The sequence below is a fragment of the Convolutriloba macropyga genome, chromosome 2, assembly GCF_964194025.1.
Source record: "Convolutriloba macropyga chromosome 2, txConMacr16.3, whole genome shotgun sequence".
In the NCBI taxonomy this organism is placed as follows: domain Eukaryota; kingdom Metazoa; phylum Xenacoelomorpha; order Acoela; family Convolutidae; genus Convolutriloba; species Convolutriloba macropyga.
The window spans coordinates 233,369-255,619 of record NC_134469.1 but is presented as its reverse complement, the minus strand read 5'-3'; the positions used below and the strand labels follow the sequence as shown (position 1 = coordinate 255,619).

The 22,251-nt window shown below is 36.0% G+C and overlaps 1 protein-coding gene across 2 annotated transcripts in view; it reads left to right on the top strand.

Annotated features, from left to right (window-relative positions):
• The window catches only part of LOC142335042 (uncharacterized), a 71,400-nt gene extending 68,002 nt beyond the window's left edge, over positions 1 to 3,398 (top strand). For both annotated transcript variants that reach the window (XM_075383369.1, XM_075383368.1), the window contains exon 5: positions 3,045 to 3,398. In XM_075383369.1, the coding sequence (XP_075239484.1) occupies positions 3,045 to 3,323 (279 nt within the window). In that variant the 3' untranslated portion in view covers positions 3,324 to 3,398. The remainder of the gene's footprint in view (positions 1 to 3,044) is intronic.
• The last annotated feature ends 18,853 nt before the right edge of the window (positions 3,399 to 22,251 follow it).

Genomic DNA, 22,251 nt, shown 5'->3' with positions numbered 1-22,251 from the left:
TTACTTCGTCAAACGAAAAAATGTTTCGCTTTAACTCATTTTGCCGCTTTTTCTACATTTTACGTGAAATCTTTTTGAATTTTCTAGGCTAGTTTCTCTCTTCTCTCATTCTGCTAAAAGTGATTTTAAACATCAGTTGCTCAGCAACGCAGTTCAAATTTAACAGAGTCAGTATAAAAAAATGAAGTCGGAAAGAGAAACGGGATAAACGCATAAAGCCCAATTTTAGATGCCTGCTATTTAAACGTCGTTTCTTAAAGTCTTTGTTACCATCTCTAATGTTTATTGGTATTGATAGTAGCCCATGTAGCATCTCTCTAAGAAACAGAAGTATGTTCAACTACGAAATGCCATCAAAATAAATCGGACCTAAAAAAATATTTTTGTACAAAAATCTTTTTTCTCCAATATCTTCTATTCTTTCAATCCCAATCATGCTTATTGGAATCACCTGCGGCTATTTTCCGGCAATCTGCCGGGTATTTTTATTCTTGGGTGTGGTTTTGAAGTTTAATTATTATAACGTAGTAAAATATGCTTATCCCTTCCACACATTGAAGGTAAATAAAAATAACGGAATTTTATAGAAAATGAATAGTTATTTGCGGAGTCAGATGAGTTAAATAACAGTAGATGTATGCGAAATTAATCAAATAAGTGGCTTTCAAAGTTTGCGAAGCTAATCGGATTGATTTGAATTGTTTTTATTTTGTGAATTCTATTAATATCTTCACATCAGTGTCTCATGATATATGTGATATTGCGGACTGAAGGATATTTGTGAAAAACTCATTCAATCACTTTTCATTTATTGAGCAGTGGAGGCATGATGTATCAAAATGATTGTGGAAAATTCAAATTTTTTGAATTAATCGATATTCGAAATAATCGAATTTATCGAAAATTTTTTTTAGTTCATTCTGGAAAAGCTGCGCCATAGTTATCAAAAAAGTCCATTTCTTATTGCCACTCAACAGTTAAGGGCAAATTGTGAAAAAAAGGTTAAGTAGGATATTCAATGAACTGTTATTGTCGTGCTGGCAGTAGCCTGATTTAATTTGCAGTGAAAACAGTTTTATGGAGAACATCTATGAAAAGAGGAAAGAAAGATACAACTGAAAATTTGAAGTATTGATTCAATTGCGGAGCCAGATGAGTTAAGTAACTGTGATAATATTTGTAGACATTTGTGAAAATAAACAAAAAGTTCTTACTCCAAGCTTACGAAGCTCATCAGAGTTTAGAGTGTAATTCATTCTTCTTGTGATTTCTAGTATTGTTGTCACATCAAAAAGATTGTGAAAGTGTAGTCATGACAAGTATGTTGTTGCGCGCTTCCCCGAGTTGTTTGTTACGTTTATTTCATTGATTATTAAACACTGAAAATGATTCTTTCCTACAATCTTTTGTTTAATTTTTTAACTTTTTAAATTTCAAACTATGAAGCATAAATTTCCTCCTAATATGATTATAATTTTTTTTTCAAAATATAACAGCTTTCTTCTCAGTTTCGAAATATAACAGCTTTCTTTAAATCGAGAATTATTTTTCCTTCATTCTGGAAAAGCTGCACCATAGTTATCAAAAATTGCAATTGTTATTGCTACTCAATAATTGAGATAAATTGTGAGAAAATCATCAAGAAGGATATTCAATGCACTGTTATTGTTGTGCTGGCAGCGACCTGATGTTTTTTGCAGTGAGAACAGTGTTATGAGGACCATCTTCGAAACGTGGAATGCAAAAGACAACTAAAAACCTAAATTAAAAATTCAGTTGCGCAGTCAGATGAGCTAAGTAACTGTCATTCTTTCTTCTTGTGATTTCTTGTAATGTTTTCCCGTCAAAAATGTTTACAGTGTAGTTATGACAATTATGTTGTTCCGAACTTCCCCATTTTCTTTGTTACGTTTGATTGGTTGATTCTGAAACATTGGAAATATTTTTTTCCTACAAAATTTCATATAACTTTTTTATTTTTTCAAACCCTTTTTAAACTATGAAGGATAATTTTCCTCCCAATATGATTATATTTTTTTTCAAAAATTAACAGTTTTCACTGGAATAGAAAAAAGGGAAAGTTAATTGCAATTATATTAAACGTGAAGTTTCATCACAAAATGTAATGAAAATTACACTTCAGACAAAAATAACTTTGTGATTGAGTCACCCATCTTGAGATTAAAAATAACAACAAAACTGTCATTTTTAAAGAATTTTTTAAGAACGTTTAACTGTTTTTTATCGAATTTTTCCGATAGCTTTTGAAATACTCCAAAGAAAAGTTTACCCTATAACTCTATCACACTTGTTTCACTGATCATAAAAATGATCACAGCGAACTGTATTATTATCCGATTTTTTAGACATATCAACTTTGATTGTATCTAGATGCACTATAAATCCTTTAAACGACACAAATAATAACATCAACAAAAACAAATTTTAATAAAAGATTTCAACAACTTCACTAAACAAAATTGCGAAAGTTTCAACTACTATTAATCACGAACAAAGAAAGTGCAAAAGTCAAACAAATTTACCATCTATCGTCTAGGATCTTCTAGGACCAAATATTAATCACATCTCAACATTAAGCTGCTCAAATATGTCACTTCAAAATTCTCATTCACAACAGCCTTGTATTTTTTTCGGTTGTTTCAATTAATTTTGAGATTAGAAACAATAAACCATCTCGTGTTTTCGTTGGCGATCCAAATTTAACCCAACAACTGTTGAGGAAGGCAAAAAATATTATTTCCATTGATTTGCCCTTCATGCATAAAAATATGTGGCTGTTCTCCTTGTATTGAATTAATTTTGTGCGCTTTTTCTATTTCAAAGAATAGATGTGAGATTATTTTTGTTTTGGTAACAGAAAAACAAGCAATTTCGCCTACTCCGATAACAATTAACTCTTTTAACTATTAATATAACTTAATTGGAAGCGACGAATAATACTGTACGTAATAATTTTTTAAGAAGAATTTGGCTCATAGTGAATGTAAAATGTTTGTAAGGAAACATTGATGTGAGGAATTGGAGGCATCTGGACCTTCTGGTGTGTGTATGGAAGTTATGGCATTGGACTGACAGTGGGAACAGTTATGTACTTGATTGGTGTAGCGGCTGGCATTCTCTGCAAATGCATGGGAGTGATGATAAAAGTGACGTCATTAGTGATGGCATTTGTGTTGAGACTGATTCCTGCATGTTTTAAAATAGAGTTTGTACAAGCTCTGTATCATATTGTGTTGGGGTTAGTGTGTGGAGTGGCACACACTCTTTCCGGTTTAGCAAGTGCTCTGTCAATAGCCCTATGAAACCAAGATCATCATTAATTATATTGTGAGTCACGGCTAGCTTTTTAAATGTGGAATTAAACATTAGCGAAAGAATGTACTTTTTGTCTTTCATTTTTATCTAAGGAAGAAGCTACAACTTATCTTATCTAAGGAAGAAGCTACAACTTATCTTATCTAAGGAAGAAGCTACAACGTCATCTTCCAAAAAATCAAATCTTGCAAGAATGTTGCTAGCATCGAATTCCATCGTTACAAGGGAAGGCTTTCAATAAAAATTGCTTTCAGAGCTGAGCGAAAAACGTTATTGATTGCTCTTGAACGAAGTTCATAGCAATTATTAATAGCCGCCCTCATCTTCTCAGTCCGCTATTATTGCGCTCCTATTTTTTTTACAATTGAAAGAATTTGAATTGTATTGGGGCGCTGTGTTTTTTTTAAGATGTGTTCACACATTTTTCAATGACTTCGATCTTTCAAAACGGGATAAACAGGTAAAGCCCAGCAGGCATTAAGTTTCATTAGAGACCCAAAGTGGGTTTATGTAGTCCTTCAAGTGCTTAGAGTGGTGCAGCTGCTGGGATGGCCTTAATTGAAGGTTAAAAGGTCGTTTTTAAGAGTTTTTGGTTTCAAAATGCTGCAATTTTTTATGTTTTTTTTTGTGATTTTTTGAGTTTTTTGTTTGATTAGTCTTAGGTTGAAGTTTTTAAAAGTTGATGAAGGCCTTTTGCGAGACAAATTTACTTTTGTGACCATTTTATGAGCTATATGTTTTGGTACTACAAAGACAAACACGCAAAAAGATACTAATTTTTGCAATTTTTTTTTTCTAATTTTTCGAAAATTTTTGTCATTTTTTATTTTTATCCTGCTTCAGGGGCCAAGGAATCTCCATTTGAAGTTTGATAATAGGTCACTGCATAGTTTCTAGTAACAACGGATTGGTTTTCAACATTTTAATGTCTCAAATTTTAGCCTTTTTGATAAGGTTTTCTAAAGTTTTTGTCAGTTTTTTGTACTTGTCCATTCTTAAGTACCAAAAAACATATTCCATGGTCTGATGAAAGTTACTGCATGGTTGTTAGTTTCAAAGGATTTGTTTTCAACAATTTAACCTTTCGGATGTTAGAAATTTCATGATAAAATTTGCAATTTTTTTTTAAGTTTTTCCAAAACAGTTGTCTTTTAGTCTGTTTTTCTCACCTCAGTAGCCAACTCACCTCATCCAGTGTTTAGTAGTGTTTTATTAAATAGTTGCTAGTGGGCAAGTGAATGATTTTCTACTTTTTATTTGAAAGAATTTCTCTTTTTTGAATTTTGAAATTTTTTCTAAAAATTATTGCCTACCGGTATTTGAGCCAATGAACTTTTGAAGGCTTAGAATTGGGCTCCGGGACGAAGTCTAATAGCCTCTAGAGACACAGAAACGATTCTGAAGATTTCAATGTCAAGATTTTCCGCAATATTTTCTCAAAATTTGCAATTGATTTCTTTTTTTTTTGAATTTTTTGGTCTTTTTTCGAGTTTATCGATCTTCAAGGGCCAATGAATTTTTTTCAGCTATTGCATATATAATACTGGACCAATTTCAGAAATAAAAATTAGTTTTGAACAAATTTTTTAAATAGGTATATTTAAAGAGATCAACTTTTGCCTTAGGTGTAAAAGCTTCAAGAGTTTTAGCAATGAGTAACTTTTTGTTTAGTTTTTTTGATTGTTTTAGTTTCTCAGTTTTTGGAGATGATTTTGTTTTTGCTGACAATGTTCACGTCATTTGCTGGTCAGGTAGAGTACTTCTAAGTTTTTCATTCAATTCATTGAATTGTTTTTCAAGACTTGTCCTGCTATGTTTTTTTTACTTCGTGGAACTTTTCGCTTTACCATCTTACCTCATTTTGCCGCTTTTTCAACATTTTGCGTGATATCTTTTTGACTTCTCTAGGCTAGTTTCTCTCTTCTCTCATTCTGCTAAAAGTGAATTTGAACATCAGTTGCTCAGCAAAGCAATTCAAAATGAACAGAGTCAGAATAAAAAATTGAAGTCAGAAATAGAAACGGGATAAACCCATAAAGCCCAATTTTAGATTGCCCGCTATTTGAACGTCGTTCCTATAAATCTTAGTTACCATCTCTGATGCTTATTGGTATTTATAGTAGCCCCTGTAGCCTCTCTCTAAGAAACAGAAGTACGTTATGTTCAACTACGAAATGCCATCAAAATAAATCGGACTTAAAAAATGTTTTTGTACAAAAATCTTATTTTTTCAATATCTTCTATTCATTCAATCCCAATCATGCTTATTGGAATCAACGGCGGCTATTTTCCGGCAATATGCCGGGTATGTTTGACACTTCGAAAAAATTCTCAATAACTATCTTTAATTTGTTCTTAATTTTCTTTATCTATTTTTCTCAATCCCGAGGGGCGCCAAGGGTAAATAATTTCCAGCCATATGCCGGGTATGTTTATAAGTTGGTCCTTTGATTACAAATTTAGGGGTCTCATAGCCCAGTGGGTATCGTACCATTACCATTACTTTACCATTTGTAATCGGAACCTTGGCCAGTGAGTACAGAAGCTATTTTCTGAAAGAATGGTTTTGATTTTTTTCTGTATCTGTTGATCCTTTTGTCAATTTTCCCAGGTTGAACAAATAATTGATCTTTTGATCTCTGAAGATCTTTTGAAGTTTCTAATGTAATTAAATTGAAGCCGATAAAAATGAATAACAATTATAAACAACAAATTTATTAACATAGCAGTCAAATTATAGACAAGCATCGCTGACCAAAAGTGTAATCGAAAACAGTTCTGACGGTAAGCTACATAATTTGACAACCTAGTAATTTATAACGGTCTGAAAGTGTTATAATTTGTTCTTCGCCTCTAATGGACAGTATGTTGCAAAAATGCGTACTGATTTCATTTGTTTTTTTGTTTTTGTCATTGAGCTTCTTTGAGGACAGTTTTCTTCGTTTTCTAATGGGTGGATAGTTCTGTCTATTTTCCATTTTTTTAATACACCGACTTTTTTGTTTGTTTTAAGCACAAATTGGCATTTGAAATGAACCAAATTTAAAGCTGTCACTCGGAGTTTATTGATGACTTTGTTTTCTTTATGTATTTGTTACCTTACAGAATCCGTAACAATTCTAATTATACAAAGTTTATTCGCAAGTTTTAGTTAATAGCCAATTCTTTTTCAAATTCTAATGCTAGAGCCATAATTACTTATTGTTCCAAACTTTTTTCAAAATTGGGGGAATATATATGCGAGGATCGCAAAAAGTCAAATTTTCACTTTTCATTTTTGCATCCTAGAGAAAAAAGAAGACAACTTTTTGTATCCCTCAGGATATAGTTTCCATTTTTATTTAAAATAATATTAGAAATTTGAAAAAAAATTGGAACTCGGGATTTTTCGAAGGAAAGAAAGAAAAAGAGTGCGGGGGAGGTGGGTGTCAGAGCGCATTGAAAATTAAGATAGAAACAAACGAAAAACATAGTAGTAGTTTTAGTTAGGTTAAATGGAGATTTTTAAAAAACGCTGCATAGATTCAACCCTAAAAATTCACAAACTAAACTATACTTCCGAAAAAGAAAGAATAGTTTCTTTTCTTTCTCAAAATTTTGTTTCAAAAACATTTTCCTACGTTTTTCTTTTTTCTACCGGTTGAAAGCTATTTTACGAATCGTTTTTGTTCTCTGTATCAAAGTATGTTTTGAGAAATGGAAGATTTCAAGCATTTTAGAACTCTCAACTTAACAAAAAATCAACTTTGAAAATGTGAAACTGAAGGAATAAAAATGAGTTTTTTTCCATTTTCTTAAGTTGTTTTCGCAAAACTGTTTTCTTTTTACCAGTATGGCCATTTTTATAAACCAGTAAATTATTTTCAAAACCTTGGAAGCTTAAAAAATGAGTATCATGAAATGAGCATCAAATCAACCCAATTCATTATTGACAGACAGAAGGAAATCCTTTCTGACATTTTTATTGTTGTCCTTTATAATATGAGAAAAGATATTTCGAACTAATCCTCGATAGTATGTTGAAAAAATGATGAAAGTGAAAGGTCAAGTGTTAATGGATGGTCAGATTGAAAAACTTAATACATGTTACAGATTTTTTTGAAAATTTAAAACTTTTTTTCAGTTATCTGTATTTTGAAATTGGTCGTTGACCTGATCTTTTCCAGTCTTTGAGCGTATCAGTAAATTGCATAAAATAAATTCTCCATTGATTGCGAAACTCCTCGTATGAAAAACGAAAACCGAAATTTTCTTGTGCATGAAAAAGAATTTTTTTTCTTTTTCAGTTAGTTTTACAGGTACACAGTATTCATCTAAATTATTAGAAAGAGAGACTTTGCGAATAGCTTTTAACGTTGTTTTACAAGTTAAAAACAACTAGAGGTAGAGAGCAAAAAACTCTCAGAAGCATTAAAAATTAGAAAATTACCTAATTTATAAATATTTGCCAGAAATTCAGTTTTAAATATAATCAGAACCAAAACTGTGTTTTTTAGGTCTAATTTTTAAAACGGTTGCGCAAATTATAAAAAATTAACAGGCGGATTATGCTCAAGAAGCACCAAAATTGCCAAAATATTTCGACATATTTAAAAAGAACTTCATTTCTAGATTTAGTGTGAATTTTATGATTACGGATTCAATTGCCTCAGCAAATATACACTAGTTTTTCAAAAAAAAACAAAATAATCGAGACACAAATGAACGATGACGAGCATTGTGTAAGGACCAGATGCAAAAGGACTCAATTTATATTTTTTTTCGGTTAGCGAAGATTGTATTTGCGTTTGTGTGTGTTTGTGAGTGTTTGTTTTTGTGTGTGCGTACTCTCCTGTGTGTGTGTGGGTGCATTTTTTGGCATATTTTTGTGCGTTGTTTGGGAATAAGAAAAAATTAGGAAAAAAGAGTATGTGTGAGAGAAGTATTAAATTCAGGTGTTAGACATATGTTGTACATAGTCATTTAGTTCAGTTCAGTAAAATTCTTATACGATGGCCTTATTTATTTTTGTACCTAAATTTGAAGGACATTTAGTAGAAGTCATCTAAAATAACTTGGCACTCTCAATTATTCATATGTCAGTCTGTTGCCCTTTTTCCCGAATAGGAAATTTGTTGTTCATGTGTGCATTGAGTTCTACCAACCTAGTTTTAGTTAATTTTATTCTCTTTAATTTGGATCTCGCGATCAGTTGCCCATAATTAGCTGAATAACTTTCAATCGTAGTTACTTATCGAGCAAAGTAGATAAGCGAAAGATAGATGATTCGCTAAGCGGGTTCTATTTCAATATTGTGTTAAGTGCACTTGCCGCGCAAGTTAACGCAACAATTGAACTGAAAGTGAATTGAATCGTAAATCAAGTACACAATAGTGATTGTGTATGACAAGGCGCAGTCTGCTGCTGAAAAACGGATCCCACTAGGCATCAAGCCCTTTTGGGAAAACTCTAGCTTAGACCCTCCTTTGACGTTGGAGAAATGACAAACACATGCGAAGTTGGCCCGCCTAGCTCAAGAAAACATCACTCTGGACAATTTGCTTGAACCTAGTACTGAGAATGTTCAGCTCCCTTTGGAACCAATCAATGGAAGCACATTACAAGAATCTTCTGCTCAATCGGAACGCAAACGATTGGCTTGAAACGCACAATTGAAAATGAACTGGGAAACTCGCTGAAAACGAAAGAAAGAAACGAAAAATGGAAATAGGATTCACTTGTGGTGACAAACCTTGGAACCAAGCAGATCGCAAAGCCGCCTCTATGTTGTACCTCAATCTGCGAAAAGAAAAAAGAAGGATCGTATGCAGCCAAAACCCACACTTTAAAATGGATATATCAACCACTGTAGAACTCTAGAGAATCTTGGAGGATGCATTCATTCGTCCACTTAAAATTAATTTTGACAAGTACAAGCTCCTCAAAACAAAGCAGTAAAAAAAAACAATCTATCGAACATTTCTTTAGCGAAATTATCCGAAAACTGTGAACTTGGAAACCAAGAAGATACTTTAATCAGAGGCCTCTTTAATGCAAAGATGCCGGATCCTGAAAATCAGAAAGAAATATTAAGAGGAACAGTCGAACCCGCACAAGCATTACGTCTGGCAATTAAAGTGGAACTTGGTCAGCGGAATCAACAACAAATGACTGATAGCCAGCCCACTCTACAGGTGAACTCCATAGTATAACAAGGTCATTTTCGCTAAAGGCAGGAAATGCAACAATTGTAGTCTTCAGCACCCTTTTCTCATGTTTGTCGTAAGCCAAAAACCACCTCGAGAAAAACTACCCGTCCCAATGTGAACTTTATCGATGAAAATAAAACTGATAATTTTGTTAACGATATTCAAAATATAAACTATAATCCAGAAATTGAATCAGAATACGATAGTTCAGATGACAAAATGGTGGCCAGCCTTGCGAGTAATACTCTGCAAATTGAACCGAAAAACAGGACTCTACAGATTGGAAAAACAAAGGTGGGTCTTCTTATTGACTCTGGGTGTGTCTTCAGTATATTGAACGAATCATTTTCTACTGAAACTATTAACAACGCTTACCCTGCACGATGGCTGACAACGGCACTCTCTAAAGATCTTAGAACTTTTGCGAAATAGCTCATTCCCGTCATCTACATGATGCTGAAACCCGTAGAAAGTAATGGCAGGCGAAACAAAGATCCTGAATTCGTTGTGTTTAGAATCGGCCTAAATCTACTCATTGGAAGAGTTTTGTTTAATGCGCTTGGCATATCAGTTACCCAAACTCTAAACTCAGTTGAGGGTAATATGATCAACCATATCACAACTAAGCGACCTCTTAAAACACGAATCGCAAATCAAACTCCACAACATGTTTCACGCATTGGTAGATCTAAAATACATTCCGTAAAATCAAAAATCCAAAGACATTTCCCACCAAAACATTTAAAAAGTAGAAAAGTGCCTATTAATCTGCAAGAAAGAGCTAACACTGAAGTTAAAAAGATACCTAAAGAAGGACATATAGATAAACATAATAACTGCTCCGACCAACATTTTATTTTACGTCTTTTTTATTACAGCCAAAAGGGACCAAACAAAAAAATTGGCCTTAGGTTCAGACATTCTTAATAATTTTATTCAAAAAAAAAACAAATATCAGATGCCGAATACTGAAACACTTATCGACTCGATCTCCCAAATAATTACAGACTTTGAAACAGAACCAGCTGATAAAATTTCTCTACTATAAATCGTAAATATGCTTACAGTCTGTTAAATCTTCAACCTGATACTGGTAAACAGTGTAATTTCAGTAATGAAAGTGTCGAAATGACAGGCACGTATCGATTCAAAACTGATTTTTTTGGAATCACTGATATGCCTGCCGAGTTCCAAAAAGCCTCATAGGTCTCCAAAACACTTTTTGTTTCCTTGGCGACATTTTAATTGTAAGTAAAAGTTCTGAAGAAGCTCATTTTAAATTAGTTACAAATTGTCTTAAAAAATTAGATGCAGATAATGTTCGCATAAATTTACCCAAATGCCACTTCGCCAAACAAGAAATTTCCTGGAAATGCTATAAATTTACTCGATCTGGAATATAGCATCTCGATTCTAAAACCACTGCTATTCTTACACTTCAACCATCGCAACTACCTAATACACTTAAAAAATTACGTTCTTTTTTTTGGCTCTGTACAAAATATAATGAAATTTATTCCCAATTTAGCTCAATTATGCCACCCTTTAAGAACCTCACATCGTAAATCAACTAAATATAATTGGACTGACGAACCTATTGTTCAATTTAACGCTATAAAAACGCGTATTGCAAATCACAGATAAAACACTCACTACAACCCGCAATTCAAAACACGCGTAAAATTTGATGCCTCTCGTTGCGGTCTTGGAGCAGCATTAGAACAACTGACGGTTAATGTTGGAAGTTAATATCATTTGCATCTAGATTTTCTAATTGCAACGAATAACGTTACAGCATTATGGAGCTAGAATTACAAGGAGTAGTCTGGCTGATGGAATATTTTGATAATTATCTTCATGGAAAAATTTTTCAGTAATAACCCACCACCGAGGTCTGCTTTCAATTTAAAAGAACACCGATCCTACAAATCATACAACAACCGTTTATTCAGATGGGTAGATTGACTTTTACATTACCAAATTAAAAGAGAACATTTATTGGTGCAAAAATGGGCCGAGTAGACTACAAATCCCGTAATCCATATCAACCAGCAAAATTTGTTTCAAAATTTGATGAAGAAATTTTAGTTGCTACTTTATCATGAATACAAACAGATGCTAAATCATTAAAGAAAGAAAAAGGATTTCCGCTTTTCACCTTAATACGTTTTATTTAGACAATATACCTGATACGCAAATCCACATAACAAAACAACCTAATCAAGACAATCAGGTATTAAACATTAAACATTGGTCCTGCAGCGCCCGTTTAATAAACTCAAAATTTTATTTCACTTAAAGACACTTAAAGAAGGATATATAGAAAACCTTAATAACTGCTCCGAGCAATATTTTACTTTCTCCCCTTTTTTTACAGTCAAAAGAGACCAAACTATAAAATTAGCCTCAGGTGCAAAAATTTTTAATAATTCTATTCACAAAAACAAATATCAGATGCCGAATATTGGAACAATTATCGATCGACTGATTATCATTATCGATCGACTCATTATATCGATCGACTCATTATTGGAACAATTATCGATCGAATATTGGAACAATTATCCCAAATAATTACAGACTATGAAACGGTACCAGCTGAAAAAAATTTCTTCTCTACTATAGATCGTAAATATGCCTACAGTCAGTTAAATTTTCGCCCTGATACTGCTAAACAGTGTAATTTCAATGTTGTAAGTGTTGAACGCTACAGCATTATTGAGCTAGGATTACTTTGAGTAGTCTGGTCCATAGAATATTTTGATAGCTATCTTCATGGGAAAGGCTTTTCAGTAATAACCCACCACCGAGCTCTGCTTTCAATTTTAAAAGAACAACGATCCTACAAATCTTACAACAGGCGTTTATTCAGATGGGTAGATCGACTTTAACCTACAAATTCAAAAGACTACATTTACTTGGAGCAAAAAAGGGGCTTAGTAAACTACATATCCCGTAATCCATATCAACCAACAAAATTTATTTCAAGAAATTTTGGTTGCTGTTTTGTCATGAATACAAACAGATTTTAATTCATTACAAAATAGAAGGATTTCTGCTTTTCATCTTTACACGTTGTATTTAGACAATATACTTGATACACCAACCCAATTAACAAAGCAACCTAATCATGAAAATCAGATTTTAAACATTGATACTGCAGCGCCCGTACAATCAACGCAAAATTTTAATTCAACTGCAGAGCAGATTACTACTATAACATATTCACAAAGGTTTCTCCTTATACGCAGGTTGATCTTGCTCCGCAAGTACATTTAACTCAAAATATTTTACCTCTCGCCAGCAAAATAACACTCTGAGACTAATTGCATCTTATCATTCTGGTTTTGATAGCAAACACGCATTGCGAGTACGCTTTAATCAAATTAATTTACCAATAGCAAATTCTGTAATTACGTCACTTGCAGAATTGACAAACCGTTAAATTTTGCTGTTTGCCCATTCTCAATCTCTAAACCAGTCTGTCAATGTTTCAAAAGATTCAATTCAAATTTCATCCAACATGAGCCAAATCTCAGCAGTTAAAGGGAAATCCACTTCAAAAACATCCACCGAGACATTGCCCCGCGTGTCTTTCACAAAAGACACAATGCAAGGGACGTTCAGTCAGGGACAGTCATTTTCCACTTCCAACATCAGCACACCCTTAACCGACAGCCCTCAATTTCTGTCATTTGATAAAGTGATTGGAAAGGTCTTCAGGAAGAACTTTTTAACTTCTCTAACGAGCAAAGATTGCAGTGCTCAAGGAACTCAGAGACTGCATCAAGTCTGATGAAGAACGACTAAAACAACTCAACCCATACTTACACAGTTATTGGCGTGACCTTTACGTCAGCAGCGGCTGTGTTAGTGTGGACGAGAAGGCGGCCATCCCGAACGCGCTGAAAGAAGCCGTAACCGAAGATCTCTACGTCAGTATACTGGCAGCTGGGGAACGGTTTGTATGACCCATGATTACTGATGGCCATACATGAACAGGGATTTGCTGGTTCGCTCAAATCAGTGCAAACCTTGCTCCGCGATCGGTACAAATCTTAAATCGATTATACCCATTAAACAGGATCAACCCCATAAACCATGCATATTTTCTAGGCGAGAAATACAAATATAAATAGTGGTCTTCGAGAACTGACAAAGCCGTTGTCTTATAGGTAATCGAGTGAAAAAATTTTGCATAAAGAACAATATGATTCTAATTATAGCCCCAGCAAATGACCATCGGGCAGTCGGTTTAGTAGAGAGACTTTTAAGTGCTATAAAATAACGCCTAGCCTGCATAAAGAAGCAAAAAAAAGCATCAAATTAGTTTGCCCTTAAAACAGCACTTAAAACTGGACTCTATCAGCTTCGCGTATGCAAACATAAAACTACTACTGGGACTTCGCCTTTCCAATACCATTTTGGTCGTCGTGCTGACACTCAGTTTAACAATATCAGCACAATACCTAAATAATCTGATTCAAGCTATAATAATGTCTCAGTACACTATTTAGGTGAAGAAAGAGTAACCCCAAATGAACTGCACCCTGAGGAACATTCGGGAACATAGAGAAGCGACGAAGAATTGGAAAGAAAAATGTGCAAGGCGACGCAAGAGGCACAAACACGATAGGACAATGCGAATGACAATGAGCCTCAATTTTTTCTATGCAAAAAGTACCCAGAGCAATTCCCCTGAAAGAGTCAGCAGTGCGCATCAACATTGCTCAAAAACGCCAACCCAATCAGCGATCCAAGAAGAGTCTCGATGGCCTCTACGATGTGTTGGCCCCCAGTTCTGTGGTTCAGAAAACAGACAATTATACTTCCGTTGTTCCAGAGCCCGGAAAATTGGACGTAACTGTTCGCAATAGCGACATCGCGAAATTTAGAACTCGAGACGAAAGCAAAACCAGGCTGCATGAACACATCAACAAAGGAGGACTGCGTATTCTAGAAATGTCTAGAGGGTAAAATCCAGAGTCACATAAAGGAGTTTACGAGAATACAAAAGGGCGATCGTAATATGAAACGACAAAAACCAGACAATGCAAATGGCCTTTCAGCGAACCGAGCGAACATTGCTCGCGCAATGCGAGTGAGAATGCCAAAGGTTCCCGCAAATCTTCCACCACCAGAAACGAAAACAGAAAATATGACCAATCTTGCGCCGTAAATTACGTCTTCTGACACATTGACGAATCTTGTGCCGCAAAACAAGCCTCGCAACCACTAGTGACAACACCACTCACCAATACTTTAGAACCATAAATACCCCGTCTACTTCAGCTCCTATGGAAGCCCTCCAACAAGTCTTGCCAAAAACGTCAAAACGTGTCGCCCACAGTCTTTCGGTTTCGATAAAGATGATTCGTCTGGCAAATCGACGAATTGCTGTCTACCGAATCTGATTCAACCGAAACCAAAAAGAAGAGTGGGCAACATCAAGTCAGTAAAATCTTCTGTTGTACAAACAGTTGCAACTATTGCAGCCCAGTTTAAACCAATTTTCAACCCATTCCCCTCAAAAGTGTCACCAACCGACCCCTGTGTTCGACCTGAGGATCTCAGCCCTGAACTTCAAAGTGGTGTTAGCTGGACTCGCCGCGCAAGTTAACACAACAAATAAACTGACACTGATTTGGATCGCGAATCAAGTACACAATGTTGATTGTATACGACAACATAAATAGAGGCAGAGAGAAATAACCGGCAGAAATCACGAGAAAGTAGAAATACATGAATATATCCTAGACGTTTTGGATTTAAATATGTCCAGTGAAAAATCTGTGTGCTTTAAAAAGTAATCACGCGTGAAAGATTTTAAATTATTAGTTGTCCTCTTAAGGTTATTAAACACAAAAAAGACAAAAATTTTCAAAAATTTTCAAAAGTGTTTTACAAATCAATTTTTACTGCCAATTATACGATTGCTGCTTAAATTTTCAATGATGTTGACAGCTACTTTTCTATAAAACACAGTAAAGTCATATATAAACGGTGATGAATTCTCAGAAATGATTAGATGCCAAAAAATTTAAATGCTTTTGTGTGTGTATATGTGTGTATCTATGGGTACATGTTGTTTTTTTATGTGTGCCGTATGTATGTAAGAGTTAGGGAGAAAAGGATAGTTAGAGTGAGAGAAAATTTTTTTCAATTGTTTGACACAAACGGTGCTGATTGCAAAAATAGCCAGAAAGAAAGAAATATTCCAAAAACTACTTATTTTTTGGTTTCAAATGTGTTTAATACCAAAAATGTGTTTATAAGTCTCACTGGTAGCATTTATGAAAGATTTCGAAATTTTAAGTATCCCATTGTGCAAATAAAATATCAAAATTGAAAAAAAAATTCGAAAAAACTTACAAAAAGTTAAGTTTCGAAGTTTAGTTTCAAAATTACAGTTACTGACACAATTGCCTTAAACAGTGCTCTCCCTGTTTTTGAAAGAAATTCAAAAGTCTGTTTTTTTTGGTGTTTTGCTCTGTTTTTTTTTGTTTTGGTGTTTGTTTGTGTAATGTTTGCTGTGTATGTTTGATTTTTCAGTGTAATTCAGATTGTTCTACACTAACCTTTCTAGAGTTTGTTCTTTTGAAAAAAAATGGCAAATTTTGTTGGTTCAAACAGACTAAGTAATTTTCTCCAATGCAAGTAAGTAAAAAAAAGATTACTTAGCTCTTTGCTGACATTGTTCTATTTTTGAATCAACAGTTAGCTAATCAGTTTTTTATCCAATTCGTTTTCTTTAAATTCATCAAACTGTTCTTTTTTTGTCAGCACAAGCTATTTCTTTAGCTCCCCTCTCATTGGGTGGGCGGAGAAGAATCAAGTTATATAAAAAATCCTCTCTTATTGAGTGACACAACAGTACAGCTTCAAAATTGAAACGATCGTTCTGCGAGAATATTACTCAATTTTTTCGGCTTCTATAGATCTCTCCACATCTCGGGCGAGCCATAATGAATGCGCTATCCTCTTCTCGTTGGGCAGTAAATGATCAAGGAATTTTCGGTTGAAGTTAGTAATCATTCTTCCAGAATATTCCATCTTCCAACTGGAATGATCGCCTTTGGCATCTCGTACCTTCTTATACAAATGTTATACCTCTCATACATAGGCAACCTTTTTATGCATATAAGTTGCTCTTGGTTGCTCTCAACGGTTTCTGACGGAATTTAAAAGTTGTTTTTCCAACCCTAAGAGGTATGTTGGAACCTTGTGTGCTACGCAGAGATGCGCGCGAGCACTTCTGTTTTTTCGTAAGAGAAGTTCATCACTGCTCGTCAGTTTTTCCGAATTTGGTGTTATTTTGTTGCTTTCCTGCGTTAATCACAGATTGTACGTGATTTTTTGTTGTTTGACAACAGTGTTAGTTAGTCATTTTTTAACGACTGTCACATCATTACTTTTCATAGAATAATATTGAGTTTTAGGGTTGGGATTGTTTTTCCCCATGTCCTCAGCTGTATTCTGTTCTGTTACTTGTCCGTCAGTATAATCAAAGGAAACAGTATGCACCATTATTAGTAAAAAGGAGGTTTTAATATATAGATAGATACATGTTATAATGAGTTTTGACCCAACTTATTTTCTTAATTTTCAGTTTATATATTAATTAATTTTTTGTCTGTTTTAACATATGCCTTTGATTTCTATAAAACTGTTTAACGAGTTTGAGCCTCAGTTAATGTGTTGTCATTGATTGGATGTTTTTGACTCCATTAGTTCTCTATTTTATAGATCAGTCTTGTTGCTCAGTACTGAAACTGACTCGGCGGTAAGTCGTTCAGGTTGTCAATCAGGTCAATTCAGACTCACCAGGTCAACTTAGTTCAATGCAAAACTCATGAAGACCTTAGCAAAACATTTAATTGAAAATCAGACAAAAACTGAAAGCGATGTAAGAGAATGTAGATAAGGAATCAATTACATTGTTCTAGGCAGTTTAGTTTGTTAAGTTTTTTATCAGTTTCAAGTTGCGGGAACAACCAACTCGTTTTGGTTGCGATAAGGACAAAAGTCAATTTTTTTTCAAGTTTTACTTCTGACTTGATTGCTGCACGACATTCTCCAGGGGAAAGAGGAGGCCAACTAACACATCACAGACGTTTGACCAGATCGTCGAAGAGGGTGTAACCAAAGTTGCCTAGAAAACCGATTCGAAAAAATTGGGCTAATCAGCCAAACCGCGTGCGAGGGCGGAGACCGGTTGAACGTAGGTGCCGTAAGCCGTTTTCACCTTCACCACACGGTGTTGTACATCTCGTCCAGGGTAGACTTCGAGAACACGTCCAAGGGGCCAAATTCCACGTGGAGTCATATCTTTCAGAATCCAAACGATGTCGTTAACTCTGAGTGGTGTTTGGTCACTATCGCTCCATTTGAACCTCTTTAACAGTGTTGGAAGATACTCCTTGACGAGTCGTTTCCAGAAATGGTTGACCATTTGCTGCACATTCTTCCAAGACTTGAAACTGGCGGGTTCTTGGCTGTCGAACTTTCCTGGTGGGAGAGAGTTGAATGGTCTGTTGATCAGAAAATGGTTTGGCGTGAGAGGCATTTCATTTTCTGGAATGTCAGCGACAATCGTTTGTGGTCTGGAGTTCAATATAGCTTCGGTCTCGACCAAAATTGTCCTGAACACATCAAGCGACAGTCTTCTGGAGCCCAGAATGATCAATAGAGTGCGTTTCGAGGTCTGGATCAAGCGCTCCCAAATACCGCCAAATTGAGGTCCATAGGGAGGATTGAACTTCCAGGTTGTGTTCGTTGCTGCCATTGCTTTGTAGATTTTGTCGTTGTCGAGACATTTCAGACATCTTTTTAGTTCCTCAGATGCACCAATAAATGTCTTGCCATTATCGCTGAGCATTGTTGTTGGCTGGCATCTGCGGCTTACAAAACGTCGATAGGCGTTTACAAAAGTGTCAGTGTTGACATCGGGACAAGCTTCTAGATGGATACACCTAGTAACCAGGCAAGTGAAGATGAGGCCGTACTGTTTTTCAATCTGTCCTTTGGCATCTTCTATATAAAAGGGTCCAAAAAAGTCGACTCCGCTGTTCGCGAAAGGATACCGGGTAGAGTCTGTCCGGAAACGGCAGGCAGGCAGGGGAGCCATGACGGGTTGAATGTTTGAGCGGCAAATCGTCTGCAGAGAAAATATCTGTACTTTAAACTCAAAAGTGTTTTTCTGAGTCCAATGATGCGGTATCTTTGCTGCACAAAGGCTTTCACTGGCTCTGTTCCTTGGTGAACGCAAATATGTTGAGTGCATGCTCTATATAGAGTCTCGCTATCTTGTCTTTTGCGTGCAGTATAATCGGAAATTTCTCGACTTCGAGGTTATTTGGCGCAAATTTCAATCTTCCCCATGACAGAAGCATTTCATTGTTGTCCAACATTGGGTTGAGCAAAGGGATTTTGCTCTTTGAATCTATCCTAGAAACACGTTTCAGGGCTTGGATTGTTGAGAAGAAGAAATTTTGCTGCGACATTTTGATCAGCCGATTTCTTACAAGAATGACGTCTTCTGTTATATACTGCTGATCTTTAGGCCTTTGTTTTCTAATCCGAAAGACCAAATTGAAGACTGTTGCTAAAGTCAAGAGCAACTTGTTCCAAGTTTAGAACCGTGTCGAGTCGATTATTTGCTCCGACAAATTGCGTGAAACTTCATGCGTTGCTAACACATGATTTGGAGAGTTTTCAGCAGCACTGAGCTGTCTTGTGGAAAGAAACGCTGGCGCTGTTAGCCACTTGGCTGGTATTTCGTCTGGATTGAGACCACGGGTCCCGTGGTCAGCTGGATTTTCTTTGGTGATAACGTGTTTCCATTGGTAAGCGTCAGTTGATGCAAGGATTTCTTTGAGGCGATTCGCAACAAAAACAGGTTGTTTCTTGGTTGTGGATAACCAGTCAAGTACTACTTGACTATCTGTCCAGAGTGTAGAGCGAACAATGTGGAACGATGACTCTTTCATGATGGTTGCAAGCATGCGCACTCCGATGACTGCGGCTTCCAACTCTAATTTGGGTATGCTGATTTGTTTAATTAAGGCAACTTTGCATTTGCCTATTAAGTAACAAGTTTCAACATCAGTGGCAAAGTTAGTAGCTGTTTTCAAGTATGCAACGGCTGCAACTGCTACAGCTGAGGCGTCGAAAAATACATGGATTTCATTTTCACTTTCTCGTGAACGGCAACTTTTAATGAGAGATCTGTTCAATTTCACTTCTGGTGAAGAAAAGTATAAGTCCAAATTCTTTTGAAATGGTTCAACTACTTGAGGGGCAATTTGTTCATCCCATTTTTTCCCAAGTCTCCACAGTTCTTGGAGAACTATTTCGAAACGGATCGTCGATGGCGACATTATCCCTATTGGGTCGAAGATCGAGGAGACAAGACTAAAGATCTTACGTTGAGTGTACGCTAAGGCATCTTTTGGGAAATCAGTGAGAGGTTTCATAAGAAAGCAGTCTTTCTCAAGTTTCCATTTAACACCAAGAACTCGAACAATATCTGTCTGGTTGTCTTTGTCTCCTGGAGGGATTTGGTTTAGGACTATAGAGCTGTTTGAAACAAATTTTGTGAGTCGAAACCCAACTGTTTTTAGACAATGTTTTGTTTCAAGAACTGCCTCACAAGCGTCTTTTTCTGTTGCATGTGATTGGATGTAGTCATCCATGTAAAAGTGCTTTTTGACGGCTTTGAGGGCCTCTGGGAAATGTTGAATGTTCTTTTTGGCACAATGGTTAAGAACGTATATTGCGCACGAAGGCGAGCAATTTGCTCCAAAGATGAGTCTGGTAAATTGGTATTGTTGTATCTGATTGACTGCTAACCAGAGAAATCGAAGAGCAGATTGATCAATCTGATGGAAGGCGATTTGCATAAACATGCCTTCGATGTATGCAAGGACTGCAACGGGATGTTCTCAAAATCTCATCAGGACACCTAAAAGCTTATTAAGCAGATCGGGTCCTGTAAGAAGGTTTGAATTAAGCGATTGTCCGCGGAATTTTGAAGCGGCATTTGCAACTCGGCGGACTTTTCCTGGCTTGTTGATATTTTCCACAGGATGGTGTGGCAGGTACCAAATTCTGTCTGGTTGAGGATCTTGCAATTCCACCGGTTTGACATAATTTTCCTCAAGGTCTGTCAAGAGAGTCTTATTGTATTTTTCTCGCAACAAAGGTTTACGCTGAAGGCGTGTGTTGAGGCTTTTGACTTGGTTCAGTGCAGAATAGAAGTTGTTTTTCAACTTTATTTCTGATTTCCAGGGCAGTTTGATTTCATATCTCTCACCATTGTGATTGATAGAGTTCTTCAAAATATCAAGAAACTGTTCTTCTTGTTTTGTGTAAACTTGTTCACGGTCCTTCTGAATGCCATCTGCTTCAATACTCCAGAACTGTTCAACAAGTTCGTCAAGTCCAGGTTCATCTGTTCTGTTTCTTGACACATGGAAAATAAATTTCTTCTTCTGCTGACTTGAGAGTCCAACCAAGTTTAGTTTTCACACCAAATTTTTGATTTTGATTGCCAGGTATAACATGTGTGGGGTAGGTGAATGCGAATGCATTAACACCGAGGAGGGCGTCGATTTTGCCATCTGCAATATTTGGGAAATGTATGTGGCGCAAACTGTTGAAGGCATCACAAATTTGATTAAGTTCAAAAAATTTTGCATCTGCAAGGTTCAGGGACGGGGTGCTGAACGTTCGAGAGAGCTCAAACGATATTTCAGTTGACTTATATGGAGTTATTGTGACTGGCTCAACAATTTTTGAGAGGGAAATGCTGTTCTCTGTATTGAGAAATTGTAGTGGTACTGACTGTTGAGTTTCACGGGGAAGCTCAAGAAATTCAGCTATGGCGTCCAATACAAAGCTGAATTGGCTACCGGGATCTATGAGGGCGTAGGTATCGAATGCTTTATCGCCCTTGAGGATTGAAACCGGAATAAGCTGCAATTGCTCATACCAATTTTTCGGTGTTTCTGAGCACTGGTTAATGCTGAACGATTGGTTAATTGCATTGCCGTTTATATTACGTCGTTGCACGTTTTGATGGCTTTGGTTGTTGAAAGTTTGGCCATATCGGCTGTTGGGGCCTTTGTTTGTTTGACTTTTCTGTTGAGAAGATGTATTTGGATTTTGACTTGAATCGTTACTACTAGAAGAAGCTGTTGGATTGCTACCAGAAACAACTTCAGTAGAAAAGGCTGCTGTAGGGCGTTTGATTTGCTTGGCAGGATCATGAAGAGTTGTGTGGTGGAATCTACTGCAAACCTGACATCGGTTTTGCGATGGGCACGATTGTTTGTGGTGTTTGTCGCTCAAGCAGTTTGTACACAAATTGCTTTGGCTGACGAGGTTGTATCGATCACTTGGTGAGCACAACTGATACTCAGGGCAAGTGGCAATGCTGTGTTCTTGTTTGCACTTCTCACAAGATCGTTTCGTGTTAAAAGTTTTATTCGGAACGTTATGTGAAGTTGACGGTTGTTTTTGCTGAGGCGCAAAGTTCCAATGTTTTCTACTGTTTTCCGCTGATGCGCTGTTGAGTGACAATGGGAGGTTGCTTTTGTATGTCTTCGTTTGTAGGTTGTTCGAGTTGACAAACTTTGAGGCCTGAGAACTGATTGTTCTTTGATTGCTTTCTCGCCTCACTTTGTCGTAGATTTGAGCTTGAGCTTGGAGCTCTAACCATTGTTGA